At 36.2% G+C, this 21,653-nt stretch overlaps 2 protein-coding genes across 2 annotated transcripts; one reads left to right on the top strand and one right to left on the bottom strand.

Moving 5' to 3' along the window:
• Positions 1 to 5,856: 5,856 nt before the first annotated feature.
• On the top strand, positions 5,857 to 10,526 carry LOC149190544 (uncharacterized). The gene is made up of 5 exons (XM_089410543.1): positions 5,857 to 6,153; positions 6,508 to 7,881; positions 8,983 to 10,101; positions 10,261 to 10,314; positions 10,407 to 10,526. The coding sequence occupies exons 1-5, from the start codon at positions 5,857 to 5,859 to the stop codon at positions 10,524 to 10,526; spliced, it is 2,964 nt and encodes a 987-aa protein (XP_089266669.1).
• Positions 10,527 to 12,124: 1,598 nt separating this feature from the next.
• LOC149190543 (uncharacterized) lies at positions 12,125 to 14,417 on the bottom strand. The gene is made up of 4 exons (XM_089410542.1): positions 14,384 to 14,417; positions 12,710 to 12,979; positions 12,525 to 12,586; positions 12,125 to 12,417 (listed from the first exon to the last, which is right to left on the bottom strand). The coding sequence occupies exons 1-4, from the start codon at positions 14,415 to 14,417 to the stop codon at positions 12,355 to 12,357; spliced, it is 429 nt and encodes a 142-aa protein (XP_089266668.1). The 3' UTR covers positions 12,125 to 12,354.
• Between the last annotated feature and the right edge of the window lie 7,236 nt (positions 14,418 to 21,653).

Here is a 21,653-nt window from a genome sequence, read left to right as displayed (position 1 = left end):
TCGAAGAACAAACCATGTTTCAAACCACTTAAACTACGACACAAGACTTTACCTTTCTGGACTTCAATAATTAAAATTATTAATGAGAGAAAGTCTTGTCTTACAAACAAAAAAATTTCATACACTAATTTGATATCTAGCATAAATATAAAATTAAAATTAAATTATTATTATTATAAATAAAATAAAATAAACCAAAATATTAAATTAAAACTAAATTATTATTACTATTATTATTAATATTATAATAAAATAAACCAAAAATGATAATTTAAGTTTTATAATTATTTTTTCCTATTTCTGTATTTTAAAATTGTGATAATATAGTTCTTAAATTCCCCATTAATATCTATGGTCATAGATTTTTTAAATTTTGTAATTATCATAATTTTTTATTTTAATATATATATATATATATAGTTATTTTAGCTTTTTTACTCTCAATATTATTATGTAAAGGCAAAACAGCTATAAACATGACTACAATCGTATATTTTATTAATAACAGAATCTTTTGTCAAAATAATTAAGCACGGGTTACTCACGACGTTGGCAGCTTATGCTATCTCGACGACGCTAGCAGGTAACCTCATCAATCATTACAATGATGTCACTAAAGCTGACGGATACTTAAATTTAGTGTCCGACCAACTTAATTTCTAAGCTTCTATTACTATGAAACTAATATATATGCAGTCCGAGGTGGAGGAAATGTTCAGATGGTCAAAAATGGGTTGAATCCGCGCAAATAAAATTTTAAAATTTTTGTAAAGGCAATGTTTGAATCATGTTTTTGATGGTGGAAATAGATTCAACACCATCAAAAACGTCTAGGACACCTAAAATTTTGACGTTTAACAACTATAATTTAGATTTACAAAAATCGTTGCTGGAATTTCTCTAAATATGACCAGAATTTCCATAACTTTCTGGGCAATTCCCCGGGCTAGTTAGACTACCGCAATATATACACTTTAATAGTATTCTATTTGGTCACAATTTTGTCTGTATGGAAATTTTGGCTATTTCTGATAGAGGGTGTTTTAGGGATTTCTGATAATGAATAATTTAAACACTTTAACGATTATTTTTTGTTTTTCAATTGTTTACTAAATTCTGGTAAGAAATTTGCTCTCCAGGAAAAAGTGTGACCTTTTATTTTTTTATTTTTTTTATTTTACTGAATTTTAATAAAAAAATTATCCTCCACAAAAATTTGTAACCTTTGTAAACAATACCTATACACTTTTATGTATACATAAAATTCATCACTTTTATGTATAAATAAAATTCACCTAGATTTGTTTGGTGAATTTGAAAATCAATAACGTAATCAAGACGGGTGACCTTATTAATTGGGTGCTGCTGTGTTTATTATAGTTTTTAAAATAAAATAAAAAAATTATAATCTTGTCATTTTTTTCTTAATGATAGAAAATATATTATAAAATAAGTACCTTGGTGACGGGTGACCTTATTAATTGGGTGCTGCTGTGTTTATTATAGTTTTTAAAATAAAATAAAAAAATTATAATCTTGTCATTTTTTTCTTAATGATAGAAAACATATTATAAAATAAGTACCTTGGTGTTATATATATATATATATATATAGTTCATATAATTGAAGAATTATTTTATAAAAATATTTATAAAAACCAGCTTTAAACGCCTTCACGGATACTCACGACTTTGGGAGCTGACGTCTTCATAGATCACGCTGGCAGTTAACTTCATCCATCATTAAAATGATATGCCACTAAAGCTGTCGGTGTTATTAAATTTAGTGTACAACCAAAATTGCTGACCATATCAAGGTGATGTAGGGACTGACCTTATCAATTTAAAATGATTCGTCACTAATGCTTGAGGATTAAATTTATATTATGAATTTTTAAGTAATGTATTTTTTTATGCAGTAGTCTTTAACGCGACTTTTTGAAAGCTTTTCCGGCGATTTTTTCCGGTGAAAATCGGGCAGTAATTTATTGAAATCCAAGTTTGATAACTAGTTTCTGCACAATGAAAGTGTCCCAAGGGTTTTTGAGGGTGCTGAATCCGAATATGCAGTTAAAAAACCATTTTAACTTCAACAAATCATGATTTCATCTCAATTTCTTCCGCCGGATTCCGTCACCGGAATCTCAAAAAGTCGCATTATAGACAACTCCTTTTTTTATTAGTGACTTACGAAATTGCTGACCATATCAAGGTGATGTACGAAGTGACATTATCAATTTAAAATGATTCGTCACTAATGCTTGAGGATTAAATTTACATTATGATTTTTTTAGTAACGCTTTTTGTTTTTCTTTTTTTTTAAACCAAACCCGTGTTTTCTGATCCGCTCAATTTTCATATTATCTTTTAAATTTTCTCTCAATTTATTCCTACACCCGACTATGGGTTGCCTTTATAACAAACGAATGGCGGGCAGTATGCAACCAAGCCTGAGGGTTCATCTTTGCTTCAACCCAGAGCGGCCAGTGTCATCTCAGAATCTCCGCAAAGTTCGCTGATTTATTCGTCAATACTTTTGATTACTCAAAAAAAATTATATTAAAAAAAGGGTTAAAAACAGTAATTTCTAAAAAAATTAGTGATATAGAATTCCTATCATAATTATGAAGTTCGACTGTATTAGTCAAACCAATTCCAAAATTCGCCAAGATTATTAGGTTCGCTGATTTATTCGTCAATACTTTTGATTACTAAAAAAATTATATTTAAAAAAAGTTAAGAACAGTAACTTCTAAAAAAAAAGTTATCGACTGTATTAGTGAAACCAATTCGAAAATTCGCCAAGACTATTAGGTTCGCTGATTTATTCGTCAATACTTTTGATTACTCAAACAAAATTATATTAAAAAAAAGTTAAAAACAGTAATTTTTATTTAAAAAAAAGGTTATAGAAAATAACAATGTGTAATGACTCGGTAATTTGTAATTCCAGATAGTTACTGTGGTAAAACAATATGAGTGATAATTTGATTTATTAAAGACATTATTAGTTTTAATATAAATATAAGAGATTATTTTGCACATGTGTATTGATGAAATGATGAAATGCTGGCAGTCTCCAAAAAGGAGGATTTTCTATTAAAAGAAAATAAAATCAGTTATGGAACTGAAAAAGAAACTGCCTCTGACCCAAGGAAAAGGTCCTGGGGAGGAAAACCCCTGGGCTGTTGAGGAACAGGCAGGGAAAGATTCCAGAGAGAGCAGAATGCATAATTGAGGTTAAGTCTGATTGTGATCAGATAACCAGCACAGTGGTGCATGAGTCTTGTAGAGGCTGCAGGCCTGCAAGACGGCTCGGGGGGAGAATCCAGTGCAGTGGATCTCAAGGTTGGGAGGTTAAGAGCTATATTGTAACAGGTGGGAGCTGAAGGTCAAGCAACAGTAGCAGACTACCAGGTATGTACCTTTAACAGTTAATTGAGAAACAGGTAAAGTCGGCATACCATCAAACTACAGTGGTGTAGCATTCCTAGTAAAGTAAGAGATTATGTAAGCAAATATGAATGTCTGAGTTTCATTTATTACATAAGAAATAGAACTATGTAATGCTGGTAGATGAATCTCTGTATTAAGTAGGAAATATTTAATACAAATATAAATGTCAAATTCCTGTATAACTTCAAGAAATACAGCTTACGCACCTACGGTGGACTGTAACACCCTGGTTATTAACACATAGAAAACTTTAAACAGCAGTATATGTTATCCGCTACTGAACAAATGAATGACATAACAGTGAACGATATCATATACACAACAGTCGTAGTGCACAAGTAAATAGCTCTTCGACAGAAGTGTTTTAATAACCATAGCCGATAACAAGATTACCCTACATCCAACTTCTGGGTGTATAAACAAGCTAAACGTAGAACCAGTTATGAGAGACAAGACAACAGAGTTATATCTGAAGCGGCCGTGACCGGGTGATGTACTAAATATATAATACAGTGGTGCGTTCACTTAAAGAAACGAAAGCATGCAAGAAACGGAACCAGAAACTCATTTATAACCTGATTTACTCTACAGTCATAGCAAGTACTTATCATTGAGAGCAATTCGCTTAAATAGAAATTGTAAAAACTCAGAGCAACGAGGTCAGTAGATGAAAAGGGTTACCTCAGGTAAACCCTTCGTTACTCTTACACTGAAAACGAATTTATATTATAACCAGCAAGAGATTAATGATATTAGCCGCGGACCAATAAACACAAATAACAATATTGGATTGAGAAACGAATCAGAGAACTGGAATTGCATGCGTTATTAACCATTGGGATCACAACATCAATCTTTAAACATATATGCGAGCGAGAAGGGGATGCTTGCTCCCATTATTCCAGGAGCAAGCCATAACCCTGATTCCGCCGTAAAGAGAATGGAAACATAAACTGTTGAAAACCATGAGTACGAATAAATAGACATAATACATGATACAAGAGAGGATTAGAAACTAAGAAATGTCCAGAATGGAACAAATAAGCAGATTCTGAATATATGTTCATTACTGTAAAGGGGCCGTAAGGTAAGGCCATTAGTTAATCAAAATAATAGCTGTATCGAGAACGGTTAAGAACATGTCGGTTGGGTAAAACCGAATACAGTAACAATGCACAGATAAGGAGAAGTACTACATAAAACTCTTTACAACTGATTAAAAACTTAAGACAAACAGTCAACCCTCATTAGGGCCCGAGGGCGTAAACAGAGAGCGACTTCCCCACAGGGATTCATGGTTTTACAGTACAGGATGAAACGCCGCCTGTAAAGCCATACCCAGTTGTGAGCAGGGTAATTCGACCTGAGACACAATAGCACAGGCATGAGCCTAGTCTCGGCCAGAAGGAGCTGCCAACCTTTCAATACAATAAACCCTAAGGGGTAATACACCCAACGCCAAAGACTTACCCGGTAGTAAGCGGAGTGACCTGAAACCTTTCCGGATGATGGCAGACGCTGAGACCAAACCCCTGCACGAGATAGTCATTGTTAGCAACGGCGCAGGTAAATAACAAGCATAGCAGGAACCGAAATCAAAACATAAACAGCTATCAATAACTCTTGGAGGATTGCCATGGCAGATGCTTCCATACCTGCGCAAGAAACCATACTGCAGAGGGAAGGGCACTGTCGGAGGAGAGGCTGAAGCGTTGTTGAAAATGAGCCAAAACCGAAGAACCCGGCAACATATATTGTCAACCAAACCCTAGGAATGATCCGCACCGTCCAATCTGGAAAAGAGATCTCCGCCCTTCGTTTGAGCGGGAGTGTGGCTCGTATACCTAAGGTCAACCCGCCCGCTTGATCACATGCGTTCACATGGCTCACAGCCACCTGGCCACGGAGCAGTGAGTTGGAATTCCCTCCGCTCACCAAGTGGCATTCAAATTAATGCATACCATCAAATATCAGTACAGTTAAGTGAAAGTGCGGGTGATAGACGTGTAACCCACGTATCATATGAATGTGCAAGGGTCTTTAAAGTGAACATATATTAACATGCCAAGATTTATACATATGTGCGTGTAAGGGTTTCAAACATAGATGATTATAGTTATGTTAAGAACTTTACCTCACAGACCAGGTATAATCTATATCAATGACTCAAGGTAGAGATAGGTATTAAGTAAATAATTTTTTTTTTATGTGTGTTGGTTTATTGAGTTGAGATCGTGACAATGTGGTATCAGAGCAGAGGTTTCAAAACTGTGGCCTCTGGGACAGCAAAAACTAATTGAAAAGTTTACATAGTAACAAGTAATTAATTGTCCTTCTTGTGTACTACCAGGAGAACCAAATAAAGACAGTTACCTGTCAACAGTAAAAGAAGATGGAAGAAATGCCGGGAGCTGGCGGCAGCCCTCCGGAAAATGAACGGTTGTGGGTACAGCTTGGTGCTGAGACACGAAGTACCAATCAAGCAATATTGCAAACTGTTCAGGAGCTGAAGGGGGAGATGGCGCGCCTACGAGAGGATAATGCGCGATTAACTATGGAACAAGAAAGGATACTAAAGAGCTTGTCAGATAAACAAAACCCACCCTTGGCCAGCCCTAGTGCAGAACAACAAAGGGGCACTGAGGATCGGGATTATGCACCTGGGCTTTCTGAAGAGCAGGAAGATCATTCTGATAATGTACAAGAACAACAAGTCTTCAAGAAGCAGAAAGTGGAGTTACAAGGGGAATTCCGGAAAATCAAACCTCCACTCTTTGATGGAGAGCAGGAAGAAGCAGCAGAAGCCTGGTTGATTAATATTAATAAGTATTTTCAACTTTACGAATATGACCAAAATCTAAAGGCACGGCTGGCTATCTTTCAGTTGCAAGGCAAGGCCACCTTATGGTGGGAAGAAATTAAAATTGTGAAGGGAGTAAGTGAGCAGAGTATAACCTGGGAGAAATTCCAGAAATATTTTAAGGAAAGGTATTTAACTGAGCGCTTTTACGATGAGAAAGCGCGAGAATTCCATGATTTACGCCTAGGACAGCAGTCCATGGATGAATTTATAAATCGTTTCACCTCTCTGCTTCGTTATGTGCCTTACATTAAAGAGGAGAAGGCTAAGGTACAGAGGTTCGTGAGTAGTTTACCGGCCTACATAAGGGAACGGATTGAATTTGACAATCCCCGGACTATGGATGAGGCAATTCGGAAGGCTAGAATTTGCTACCAACAGAACAAACTAAAGGGAGAAGTTCCAAACAGAAAATGGAATGAAAGAAAAGGTAGCAGAATTGCTGGAAACAACAAAGGCAGCCGCAGAGATGGTGGTAAAGGAGCTGGAAAGGGGCAACTTAACAGAAGCACAAACAAGGGTACCTTCCGGCCTAAGCCAAGCGAGAGCAGGATCAGCGAACCTCCTGCTAAATCGGAAGGTGAAGGGAACAGACCTTCAGTTCAGTGCTGGATATGTGAAGGACCACATTATGCTAGGAATTGTCCACAGCGTAAAAGAACTGAGCAAATATCTCAAGTTCATGAAGCTTCAACTGTTGGGGATGTGGCGCGCAGCGTACCAAGGATCAATGCAGCATTAGAAGACCGGCAGGCGGAATACCAACCTTCCATGGTGGAATTCGAAGGTAAGATTTCCCACCTTTCCGTAGCTGTACTTATTGATCCAGGAGCTACTTTAAGTTATGTTAGCCCAAAAGTAGTGGAACACTGTAAGCTACCACCAGAAAAGTTCAAAAACCCATGGTTGGTCCAGTTAGCTACGGGAGCCAAAAGGCGGGTTTTAGCTAAAGTCAATAACTGTTCTTTCAGCATAGCCGGACAGCCTGTAACAGCAGACTTGAATGTACTTCCGTTAGGCTCCTACGACATTCTTATTGGTATGGATTGGTTGGAAAAGCACTGGTCGTTGGTAAATTGTAAAACCAAGACCATATACTATAAAGATGATTTGGGGCAGCAACAAGAATTGCAGGGAATTAAACATCCGGTTCAGATACGACCTATCACTGCAACTCAGCTAGCTAAATGCATTCGGAAGAAATGTCAGGTCTATGCCATACAAGTAGGCTATGCGAATCAGAAGAATAAGATGTCTGCAATAGATGACATTCCTGTGGTACAGGAATTTACAGATGTCTTTCCTGAAGAGGTACCGGGTTTGCCTCCAAGAAGGGACATAGACTTCACCATAGAATTGATACCGGGGGCGGCACCAGTATCGCGAGCACCATACCGGATGAGCATACCAGAGTTAACAGAGTTGAAAATGCAGCTTCAGGAGTTGCTGGAAAAACAGTACATTCGACCCAGTGTGTCACCCTGGGGAGCACCAGTATTGTTTGTAAAAAAGAAGGACGGAACTCTGCGCATGTGCATAGATTATCGACAGCTGAATAAGCTTACGGTAAAAAACAAGTACCCTTTGCCCAGAATAGATGAACTCTTTGACCAAGTGAAAGGGGCAAAAGTGTTTTCCAAAATTGACCTGCGATCTGGTTACCATCAGATCAGGATTAAGGATGAGGACATTGCCAAAACTGCTTTTAGGACACGCTATGGGCACTACGAATTTGTAGTGCTACCTTTTGGGCTGACCAATGCACCTGCTACTTTTATGTGCATGATGAATAGCGTGTTTCATAGATTTTTGGACAAGTTTGTATTGATATTCATTGACGACATATTGATATATTCTCGTTCCCAACAGGAACATGAGGAGCATCTTAGATTGGTATTGCAAACACTCCGGGAGCATCAGCTATATGCTAAGTTTAGCAAATGTGATTTCTTCAAAGAAGAAATTCAGTACTTGGGCCACGTGATTACGAAGGAGGGAATTGCGGTCGACCCTGAAAAGATAAAATCTATTATGGAGTGGCCTATACCTAAGGACGTTGCTGATATCAGATCCTTCATGGGGTTAGCTGGTTATTACCGGAGATTTGTGGAAGGTTTTTCTAGGATAGCCTATCCTATCACCTCCTTGCAAAAGAAAGGAAAAATATTCAAATGGACAGCAGAGTGTCAGCAGAGTTTTGACCGTTTAAAGCATCTTCTCACCACCGCACCTATTCTGAGGATTGCTGATCCTAGTAAGGACTATGTGGTGTGTACCGACGCAAGCAAGGAGGGCGTGGGAGGGGTACTAATGCAGGAAGGAAAGGTTATAGCGTATGAATCAAGGAAACTAAAAGAACATGAGCAAAGATACTCTGCGTATGATTTAGAGTTAACTGCTGTGATTCACGCACTAAAGATGTGGCGACATTATCTTCTTGGAAAGAAATTTCTGTTGTTAACTGATCATCACAGTTTGACGCATTATTTCAGCCAACCTACCTTGAATGCAAGGCAAGGTCGTTGGGCAGATTTTCTAAGTGGATTTGACTTTGAAATAAAGCATTTAAAGGGCAAAGAAAATCGAGTAGCAGATGCCTTAAGTCGAAAGGTTCACTGTTTATGTGAACTTTCAGCCAGTAAATGGCGAAGTACGCTGGTTGAACAGATAAGAACAGCAGCCAATGATGATTCTGAATATCAGCATCTAAAACAGCAGGTTCAGCAATCTGATAATGAAAAGTTACAACAAGGGTACACATTGGATAATGTTGGAATGCTGTATTTTAATAAAAGAATGTATGTGCCCGATTCAAATGACCTTAAGAAGCTGATTTTAGATGAGTTTCATACCAGTCACTACACTGGTCATCCAGGGTACCAAAAGATGGTTACAACACTTAAGAAGGAGTATTACTGGCCAGGAATGAAAAAGCAGATAGTGGAATACTTGGCAAGATGTCTGGAATGCCAGCAAATTAAGGCTGAACATCAACACCCAGCGGGACTGTTACAGCCTCTGCCTATCCCGGAATGGAAATGGGAAACCATTTCTATGGATTTTATAACCGGGCTACCACGAACGAAGAAGGGCAATGATTCAATTATGGTCGTGGTTGATAAATTGAGTAAAGCAGCACATTTCATACCGGTGCAGTCTACTTACAAGGCGGTACAAATCGCGCATCTCTTTATGCAACACGTCATCCGCTTGCATGGAATGCCAAAGGTAATTATATCAGACCGGGATGTGAAATTCACGTCCACCTTTTGGAGGACATTGTTTGCCGAGTTAGGCACTCGATTGAATTTCAGCACGGCTTATCACCCACAGACCGATGGCCAAACCGAGCGAGTCAATCAGGTGTTGGAAGACATGTTGCGAGCGAATGTAATGTTAAAGCCTGGACAGTGGGAAGAGTATTTTCATTTGGTTGAATTTGCCTACAATAATGGGTATCATACTTCAACTCAGCTAAGTCCTTTTGAGGTCTTATATGGGCGAAAGTGCCACACACCCTCAAGTTGGAGTGGACTGGAGGATAAGCTGAGTTTGGGTCCGGAAATGTTGAAAGATATGGAAAATATGGTAAAAAGAGTGCGAGCAAATTTAAAGGCTGCACAAGACAGACAGAAAAGCTTTGCAGATAGGAAAAGAAGGTTCGCAGAGTACAATGTTGGCGACCATGTGTTTGTAAGGATTCAAACCCGAAGGAGTACCTTACAGTGGAGTGGTTGCGCCAAGCTGGCTCCTCGATACTTTGGACCGTTTCAGATTTTAGCTAGGGTGGGGCCTGTGGCCTACCAACTAGCTTTACCCAGTCACATTAGGATTCACAATGTGTTTCATGTTTCTGTCCTAAAGAAATATGTATATGACCCAAAACATGTTATTCAATGGCAAGATGTGCGGGTAAGAATTAATACGGTTGTTTCGATTATGCAGCTTAGTCAATGGGAGATTGATTATGTGCTGGTTGTTTGCAGGTCGAACCGGAAGGCGAGGTTCTGGTCGAACCACAGAGCATTCTCGACCGGAGAGAAGTGCAGCTGCGGAAACGGGTTATTACCCAAATTAAAGTGCTGTGGCAGCACTATGGCCCTGGGGAGGCTACGTGGGAAGACGATGAACCTTTTAAAAAGGCCTACCCGAATTTATTTAATGAGAAAGGACATCGGGACGATGTCCAATCCCAGGGGGGGAAGATGTAATGACTCGGTAATTTGTAATTCCAGATAGTTACTGTGGTAAAACAATATGAGTGATAATTTGATTTATTAAAGACATTATTAGTTTTAATATAAATATAAGAGATTATTTTGCACATGTGTATTGATGAAATGATGAAATGCTGGCAGTCTCCAAAAAGGAGGATTTTCTATTAAAAGAAAATAAAATCAGTTATGGAACTGAAAAAGAAACTGCCTCTGACCCAAGGAAAAGGTCCTGGGGAGGAAAACCCCTGGGCTGTTGAGGAACAGGCAGGGAAAGATTCCAGAGAGAGCAGAATGCATAATTGAGGTTAAGTCTGATTGTGATCAGATAACCAACACAGTGGTGCATGAGTCTTGTAGAGGCTGCAGGCCTGCAAGACGGCTCGGGGGGAGAATCCAGTGCAGTGGATCTCAAGGTTGGGAGGTTAAGAGCTATATTGTAACAGGTGGGAGCTGAAGGTCAAGCAACAGTAGCAGACTACCAGGTATGTACCTTTAACAGTTAATTGAGAAACAGGTAAAGTCGGCATACCATCAAACTACAGTGGTGTAGCATTCCTAGTAAAGTAAGAGATTATGTAAGCAAATATGAATGTCTGAGTTTCATTTATTACATAAGAAATAGAACTATGTAATGCTGGTAGATGAATCTCTGTATTAAGTAGGAAATATTTAATACAAATATAAATGTCAAATTCCTGTATAACTTCAAGAAATACAGCTTACGCACCTACGGTGGACTGTAACACCCTGGTTATTAACACATAGAAAACTTTAAACAGCAGTATATGTTATCCGCTACTGAACAAATGAATGACATAACAGTGAACGATATCATATACACAACAGTCGTAGTGCACAAGTAAATAGCTCTTCGACAAAAGTGTTTTAATAACCATAGCCGATAACAAGATTACCCTACATCCAACTTCTGGGTGTATAAACAAGCTAAACATAGAACCAGTTATGAGAGACAAGACAACAGAGTTATATCTGAAGCGGCCGTGACCGGGTGATGTACTAAATATATAATACAGTGGTGCGTTCACTTAAAGAAACGAAAGCATGCAAGAAACGGAACCAGAAACTCATTTATAACCTGATTTACTCTACAGTCATAGCAAGTACTTATCATTGAGAGCAATTCGCTTAAATAGAAATTGTAAAAAACTCAGAGCAACGAGGTCAGTAGATGAAAAGGGTTACCTCAGGTAAACCCTTCGTTACTCTTACACTGAAAACGAATTTATATTATAACCAGCAAGAGATTAATGATATTAGCCGCGGACCAATAAACACAAATAACAATATTGGATTGAGAAACGAATCAGAGAACTGGAATTGCATACGTTATTAACCATTGGGATCACAACATCAATCTTTAAACATATATGCGAGCGAGAAGGGGATGCTTGCTCCCATTATTCCAGGAGCAAGCCATAACCCTGATTCCGCCGTAAAGAGAATGGAAACATAAACTGTTGAAAACCATGAGTACGAATAAATAGACATAATACATGATACAAGAGCGGATTAGAAACTAAGAAATGTCCAAAATGGAACAAATAAGCAGATTCCGAATATATGTTCATTACTGTAAAGGGGCCGTAAGGTAAGGCCATTAGTTAATCAAAATAATAGCTGTATCGAGAACGGTTAAGAACATGTCGGTTGGGTAAAACCGAATACAGTAACAATGCACAGATAAGGAGAAGTACTACATAAAACTCTTTACAACTGATTAAAAACTTAAGACAAACAGTCAACCCTCATTAGGGCCCGAGGGCGTAAACAGAGAGCGACTTCCCCACAGGGATTCATGGTTTTACAGTACAGGATGAAACGCCGCCTGTAAAGCCATACCCAGTTGTGAGCAGGGTAATTCGACCTGAGACACAATAGCACAGGCATGAGCCTAGTCTCGGTCAGAAGGAGCTGCCAACCTTTCAATACAATAAACCCTAAGGGGTAATACACCCAACGCCAAAGACTTACCCGGTAGTAAGCGGAGTGACCTGAAACCTTTCCGGATGATGGCAGACGCTGAGACCAAACCCCTGCACGAGATAGTCATTGTTAGCAACGGCGCAGGTAAATAACAAGCATAGCAGGAACCGAAATCAAAACATAAACAGCTATCAATAACTCTTGGAGGATTGCCATGGCGGATGCTTCCATACCTGCGCAAGAAACCATACTGCAGAGGGAAGGGCACTGTCGGAGGAGAGGCTGAAGCGTTGTTGAAAATGAGCCAAAACCGAAGAACCCGGCAACATATATTGTCAACCAAACCCTAGGAATGATCCGCACCGTCCAATCTGGAAAAGAGATCTCCGCCCTTCGTTTGAGCGGGAGTGTGGCTCGTATACCTAAGGTCAACCCGCCCGCTTGATCACATGCGTTCACATGGCTCACAGCCACCTGGCCACGGAGCAGTGAGTTGGAATTCCCTCCGCTCACCAAGTGGCATTCAAATTAATGCATACCATCAAATATCAGTGCAGTTAAGTGAAAGTGCGGGTGATAGACGTGTAACCCACGTATCATATGAATGTGCAAGGGTCTTTAAAGTGAACATATATTAACATGCCAAGATTTATACATATGTGCGTGTAAGGGTTTCAAACATAGATGATTATAGTTATGTTAAGAACTTTACCTCACAGACCAGGTATCATCTATATCAATGACTCAAGGTAGAGATAGGTATTAAGTAAATAAATTTTTTTTTATGTGTGTTGGTTTATTGAGTTGAGATCGTGACACAATGGTAGAAAAGAAAAAGAAAAACGTTATTTCTAAATTTACATTATAGAAATTTGATATTAAAAAAAGTAGTAGTGGTAGAAAACAGTGTGTTCTGTATTAAAAGCGTGTGGAGCTAAAAACATGTTACAGAAAATAACAATGGTAGAAAGGAGAAAAAAAAATAGTAATTTCTAAATTTACATTATAGAAATTTCAGATTAAAAAAATAGTAATGGTGGAAAACAGTGTGTTTTGTATTAAAAGCTTGTGCAGTAAAAAAAATATTTATAAAGTTGCAAAAATTTTAAAACGTATTTTTTATTTTTTATTTTCATTTTCATAATGTTTTTGGATCATAGTGATTAGAAGGTTGGAAGTTATTGTAGTCAATTGGAAAATGAGGTTTATTGTTGTGAAATTGAATTATAGAGTTAATCTTAACATACTTATTGTTCAATAAATTAATATTCAGTAGAGATAGTGATTGTTTGGAGGTTGTTTTTAATATATAATTTCATTTTTACATTAAAATTTAGTATTGAATTTTTGTTATTCATATTATTAGATTTTATGTATTTGTTGGATATAAGTAAAAAAAATTGTGAGGAAAAATTTAATGCATGTTTTTTTTACATTTCGACTATAATTATAGTTTATTTCAACATTTTAACATTTTGAAAAAGAAATCCATATATTAATATAAGTAGAATGTAGATTTTTTGTATTGAAGTTTCTGTGATTCATAATGAATTAAAAATTCTTTTTACTAAAAATTATATAAAAGAAATATTTATAGTTAAATTTTACACCATAATTTTTTTTTGCCTTCTCAAATTATCAAATTTGAATTGATATTGGAATCCAAATTTCGTAACTATGGTACTTATTACTCATCCGTATTTTTTTTTTTAAATGGAAGAGTTCATTCAAATTTACAAGGAATTGCTAAGAAACTCAACCTTAGTATCCACTTTACGCAAACATCTACCTAAATCTAAACAAGGACAATAGGAGTCCGCTTTCGCCTAATTATGCCGCAGGCTCCGGCCTATTTTAAGGGATGAATTTTGCTAAATACCGCTCAACCAATACCACTAATTACTTACCTGTCCACTTCTCCCCAACGATCTTTGCTGTCATTCGACTTCCTCATCAGTATTCAACCTCCCGTGTTAACATTTACCTTTTTATCATTACCAATTTCTTATTTTTAATTTGTTAATATAAATACATAATTGTCAATTAGGTCAAGTCAGTATGAGAAGTAGCCGCTAATGTTTATTTCTGTCAATTGGGTCAATTAAGAAATAGAAGATGGTGTGTCAGTTAGTTATCAGTTAGTCAATTGTTCTGCATGAATCTGGGCCCTGATCTCGGGAAATTCACTCATGAAAAGATGGCGTTGCCCATGCCAGCCAGAGCGACCAAAGATGCTATCGAGAAAAAAATATAGATCTACATTTACTTTGCATCTTTCATTTATTTATTTATAACCATACTTTTCCTTTTTTGTTTAGGTAACCTCACCAAATTGTTAAAATAGTGTGTCAATACAGCTGTGGGAATCATTAAATTTAGTGGACAACCCACCAAATTAGTAAGTTCCTATTAATATAAAATTACTATTTGTCGAAGTCATGGGTGACTGAGAGCTGAAGTCATACAAATGACGTTGGCAGTGACCTCATTAATAGTTAAAATAGTGAAATTTAGTATGCCATAAGCCTGGGAATATATTTGTTATTTTATTTAAAAAATTTGAAATCATAACTTGATCAATTTCAGAAACAGAAAAATCAGAATTATTACTTTAGTTAATGAGATATTTGTTGCTTTTATATTATTTCGTAGTGGGGATTTATGTTAATTTTAACTCTATTTGATACTATAAGGAATTGAATTTTTCTAAATTTAATTTTTATATAAATATTACATTTGCAAAGGAAGTTTGTATTTCTAAGGATCTGAACTTTTATATATACATATATTACTAAATATTGAAATATTTTATTTATGATTTATATTTTTTTTAAATGTTAGGTGTCAAAATATTAAGCGTGGAAAAATTGCACATCTCCCTCATACTAAATGTAAAAAGAACCTATGATAAAATAAGAAACCTTTTACTTAGAATTGTTTTCTATAGAAAACATTGGGTTTGGGACTAAGCTTCTACCAAGTGGAAAATCTAAGAACATTGAAGGCTACTGAGCTTAAACTTGAATAATAGGAGATCCTATCCTCATCCATCACATACACAAGCTCTTCAATTTCGTAGTGAAGCAAGACTTCTCGAAGCCTTTTATTCATACTCGTTTACGTGTCTTTAAAGGTTTTGGTAAAATCATTCCCTCTAATTATAGGACCATTATGTTTAGCAACATTGTAACCAAACTACATGGAATTATTTTGGAAAATAATATTAGCCTACAACTAGAAAACCATAATGAAAGAGATAAGGGTCAAACTAGGTTTAAGTGACATCATTCAATTGTGGACCACCTTGTTACTCTCAATATTTTTATGGATGAGTGTTGCAATAATAAAAATGATTTCTCTATTGTTTCATTGACTTTGGAAAAGGTTTTGACATTTTTCCCAAGACAAACCTGTGAATGAAGATGGTCCTATCAAGTTGATTGTTATTATGACAAGCTTGCATGAGAATGCTATTTCCAAGTTTAGGACCAATGAGGTTTGGTTGGAAGAAATTAACTATCATATTAGAGTCAAGCAAGAGTTTTTCTTATTCCATAGATTTCTTGAAATATAAACTAATAAGCTAGAAGAGTGTTTGAAAGATGTAGGTTGTTTTGGCCCACCACTCACTAGTATAGACATAATTCTTCGCTTTTATGTTAGGAAGTCATTACAATTTTGGAAAATAAGTATGAGCCCTCCCATATTTTTGTTCCATGGTGGGTATGATTATTAATACTGAGAAAAAAAATTCATGACAAAAAAATTCAAAGAGATATCATATGGTACTCTCATATATGACAACAAATTGTAGGAAATTAATTCATACAAATATCTTGGAATCAATATCTATCACAAGCTAAATCAAAATTATAGGAATGATAAAAGGCTAAACAAGGATGAAAATAGTATTATGGAATTGAAAAAAATTGTAATCCAAAATAACTTTACATATGGGATTAAAACATACTTATCTTTGAGACTCTTGTCACTCCCATCAATATATATGGATATGAGGTCTAGGGTTGCAACATTTATGTAGAGTTGTGGAGGAAGATATAACAAATCCAAAAGTTGTTTATAACATATAATCTCAAGATTAATGAAATACATTATATCATTTCCTCTTAACTAAGGAAAACCTTTCTTGCATTCAAACCATTCCTATGACTAGGTATATTATGTATAAGGAATTAAACAACATGGAAGATAAGGGGATTCATGAAATTTCTTATAGCTTTATTCAGAAGTGGAAATGGCATAATGATGTGTAGCATTAGGTAAACCATTTTTTTGTAAAGTGAAATTTGTATTGCCTCATAAAATTTGTGATTAAATTAAGAGAAGCATTTTCCTTCTTAGTCTGTCACTAGGGAGACCCAACCATAACCATAAAAGGACTCTCCACATAGACAAAAATGAAACCAAAAAATAAAAGGAAACCATAAAAATGAAAATAATTGGGGCTTTTTCCTAAGATATATTATCTAGAAAGAGTAAAAACATAATTCACATTGAAAAAAGACATTAGAAGGCTATGTTAAGCGATTCAAATCCAATACAACAATTTGGAAAAGATCCATTCAACCTTCGTGAGCAGTTCCCACCACTGCGAGTATACCAAGGTGTTACTTTATAAAGTCTAATATGCGATATAGGACTCTCGGGTGATGGTGAAGGCACCCCAATAAAAGGAGGACATCATCCTTGTGCTCTTGTCAGTCCACTAGCATACACCTCAATAGAAATTTCATCTGTGAGTATAGGGCAATTGTTTGCATGTACTTGTTAAAACAACCCCTAGTGTGTCCTCTATTAGGAACCCATTAAGCTCATTTTACCAATACCTCATTATTTAACAGTTAGGATTTGTGAGTCGATTCTTCTCCCTCATATTGTGAAATTTCTTCCTAATTAGCGCCCAGCATTAGGTCCCAATATCATTCAACAAAGTCCTACAAATAAGGGTACATTTGTGTGTGCCCCCTTTAGGCTTGCTCTTGATAGTATGTTGCCTCAAAAGCAATGTCGTTTTGGAAAAAATGGAGGTTATGTGACAAGAAATTTCAATCCAAGGTATAAATAAGATGCAGACATTCCAACTCAAGCTGATGGAATTGTAATTAAGAATAAAAAAATGGAACCAAAAATAATTTAGGGACAATCATACTAAGAAGTAGCAACTAGAAGCGCACATGAAAGAGATCCCACTTGTAATTATAAGAGAGGAAAGATCTAAAACCTTGGTGGAGGAGGGATAGTTAATTTAAGACCTGGATCATCATTGCAAACGAGAAGAAACTTTATGGAGACAAAAGTCTAGAATCTAGTGGTTGATGGAGGGTGAAAGAAACACCATGTTTTTTCAAAAATCCATGATCAAGCACCAATATCAAAACTAAATTTTTTCCCTTACCTGAGGGGGAGGAAGAGGTTGATTGAACAAGAGGAAATGGAGCCATAATTGGTATCTTTCATTCAGGATCTGTTGACAGAAGGTGATCAAGGAAAAGCAGAATCCATCACTAGGGTTTCCACTCACATTCCCAAATTTATTAACCTGAAACAAAATGCCTCCCTTATGAGGGAAATATGTTACACGTCATTTTGTCACCATTAGGAAAATAACCACCAATCTGGATCTTTCACTATCTAATGAAATGTACGAAGATTTTGCCTACAAAATTGGAAGTAAAACAATCCCAAAGACTACAAGAATTATGGATTTCATTGCTCAAAAACCTATTTTTAAGCACTTGCGCAAGCACAGTTTAAATCATTGTGGCCTAAGCAAGTCTGTGTATTGTCTTCCGCTATGAAGTGTGTAAATCTCTTAATGAGCGTAAAAATAAAAAAGTGATTTTTAGAAGCCTTATTGGAGGAATATTTCCCAACTAAAGGCCTTGAGCCTCTACATACTTGGGCCTCATCCCTTTGTTTATTGAGCAAACTCCCTCATGTTGTGCAACCCTAATCCCTCCTTTTAAGGATCTCATCCCTTGAGAAGAGGATCTCAAACATCTAGAGGATGAAATGGGGACTTTTGAATGTAAACATATGATGTTGGAATAGATCTAGAAAGATTTTCACCTAAAGAGAGGATTGGAGACCATTGGGAGGAGGCTTATATCATCAAGGGAAGGTTGTATTACTTCTTCTTGTTCAAATATTAACATTTTTTATTTCCTAATTGTACTTGTTTTAATTCTCTTTGCAAAGCTCCTTGATCTTTTTCATGATTTATAACTAAACATTGGTTTAATCCTATGAAATGTGCTTTGTTACAATTTTCATTTTCTTTTTGTTTCATCTTTATCTACGCTACACTTTTATGCCTTGTTTGTTTCTCTTTATGCGGATCTTCCTTTGAAGCAACGAGGAATGGCTTTTGAAAGCATCAGAAAGACTTCCATAGGAATTTCATAGAAAGGTAAGAGGCTCTTGCATATCTCATATTTTATGTTGCAGTTATGAAATAAGGAAAGGTGGAAATCACTTGTTTTGGTTGTTACTAGATCTCTTTAGAGTCTAGGGAGATAGCTCTTGTCCACAAGAGAAATTTTCCCACCATAGAAAATTGGTGACCATACTAGGGAATGATTTGTTCTTCATTATGTCCTCCTATGACCTCTGATTGCTTTATGTAGCCTTATTCGACTGTAATATGAATCTTGAAGGCTTAAAGTTCTAAACTTTTAGCTTTGTTTTTTATTTTGCTTAAGTTTTCTCGGCCTGCACACTTTTCCTTTGGAAAAACTCTGAAAATTTGTGCACTTTTCCTTTAGCAATAGTGCATCTATTAGGTCCAGAATTTTTTTATTGTTGTACTTTCTCAGATATGTTTACATTTTGGAAAGGTCCACCATATATTACTTGTGTCTATTGAAGGAATAAATAATTGTTTGATTTTGGGTATGAAAGAATTTGTTAAGATTAAAATTTTGCATTTTCTAGCTTGGATTTTAAGGAAATTAGGTTGCATTTTTTCAAAAATAATCGTGGATTCTAAATTCTCTTTGATTTGCATTTTCAAAAATGATTAATTGATTCTCACATTATTTAAAAGTGAATGGAACATCTCTCCTTACTTTAGTTAGGATTCATCGAAGTGAAGATATTACATTATCATATTCGATTACATTCAGTTTTGAGTCATATTATAACACCATCGGTTTCATATCCATTAACCTATTGAGTAAAACAACAACTTAAAAACATCGCTAATAAAATAAATTAGGCTTTTCATATTTCTAGGGCTCATTACACCTACATTATATAAAATTGTATGGATTTTTAATAGGAAAGTGAGTTAACTTTCCAAAGTTGCAGACAAACAATAGAATCTTGCGGTAGGGCATAAATCCATCTATTATAGTTTGACTCTCAGAACGTCCTATTATAAGGGTGTTAAGCACAAGATCATATCGGACCAAAAGAAGTGATCGACCCTGCTTAATTGGTTATGATAGCACAATTTTCATGTAATACAAATGGGGGTGAAAGGTGTTTGGGTGTCACTTGAAGGATCAACCCTAGATTGACCATACTAAGGAACATTCAAGGGGATTGAGTTTTGTTACTTTACCCTTACGTGTACGTTTGATCTGTGATTGTTACCCTAGGTTAAATCGTTGTATGTGGTAACCTTAGAGATCATTATCTTAGGGATTTTACCCAAGGTGACAACGGGGAGGAAGTCCCTGCTATACCTGGAGCGGACATTGTCTAGCCTCACTTGGACATTTTTGGAGGGTATTCCTCACTTGAGATGGCATAAGTTAAGTTACTTACACCATATCATAACTATTAAGTAGGTTATCAATGCAACTGATTCCACCAACTCTATATATATCCACTTTTCACATTGATCTCTCTAATGTTCGGTTTCATTATCAACTAGTGATTTCACTGTGAAAAGGTTGTTTGCATGGTTTGACTACTTAGATTTATTAGCGCATGTTGTTTTCTTATTTTACTTTCTACAAACCTTAGGTGTGGATTGTGAATTTGGACTATTAATATTATTTAAATTATTAATTGAATTTATTAAAGTTGAATATAAAGGAAACAATTCTGGAATTTACCAATCAAGGGACCCCTTTTAATGGGAATCCTAGTCCTTTCCCTTGCTTTGGAAATGTTGTTCCTCCTTATATGGCTATTTTTTCACTTCCCGAATTCACGATATGTTTATCGATGTGGTTGTTTTCAACTTCTTTAGTCCCAAGTACCCAAATTGTTCAACCTCAACCAATTTCATCACTTGAACCAAGTTCTTCATCTCAACAAGACCAACCTTTTGCTAACCCTTTAGTTTCTTCACCCAAAATGTCTTCCTCCCTTTCTTTTTCTTCGATTGGTAAAATCCTTGATGTTAATAACTAGGTGGCTAAGAAGAAGGAGAAAGGGAAGAAGAAGAAGAAGAGGAAGCAAGGTAAGAAAGAAGTCAACTGACCAACTATTGCTCTAATTATGGAAGATGTTGACGAACCATCCAAAATACATCGCAATCCCAAATTCCCTTGCAAGCTTTGTCTAGGTGACCTCCTTGTTATTGATTGTACTAGTATTGCAAAGGTATTAGAGGTGTGGTCTAAAAATTCTCATCAACTTATTGGTTATTCATCAACCGGTGATTATCAGGTCTTAAGGAAAAAGGGTAAAGCTAGCTTTCCTTATAGGTTATGTGAAGAGAGTCATTAAACTCACCTTTTCCCTCACATGGATGAAGCCTCAAAATTGTTGGAAAACCTTACTGTTTCTAAAAAACAACTTCCAACTAGTTACCATAAGATTTCTCCCAACCTACTGTTAGTTGACGAAATGATTGATCTAATTCCAAGTATAGTCAATCCCACTCTTCCATTGGGGAGTGAAACATATATCACTTACGTTGATGAACCATTCATTGATCAAGTGGTCAAATCAATCCATCTTCAATTGATCCCACTCTCCATTTAGAGATTGAAGTTAATAATGCTCAAGTTATTCTTGTTACTTCATATTATTTTTCACAAGGTGGCATTTCATCCATTTCCACATAACCCCCTCCAAGTACTGAGATTATTTATTTTGATTGGAGTAGAATGATAAAGCCTCATCTTCCTTATTCGACCCTTTTCCAAATCATTGTGAAGGCTTATGGTAAGAATGTGTGTCACACAAATGTAGATGAAG

This window comes from Pinus tabuliformis, chromosome 3_1 (genome assembly GCF_031772625.1).
Source record: "Pinus tabuliformis cultivar Carrire ecotype Pingquan chromosome 3_1, CPIR1, whole genome shotgun sequence".
In the NCBI taxonomy this organism is placed as follows: Eukaryota; Viridiplantae; Streptophyta; class Pinopsida; order Pinales; family Pinaceae; genus Pinus; species Pinus tabuliformis.
The sequence above is the reverse complement of the archived record's forward strand: the minus strand, read 5'-3'. Positions and strand labels throughout refer to the sequence as shown.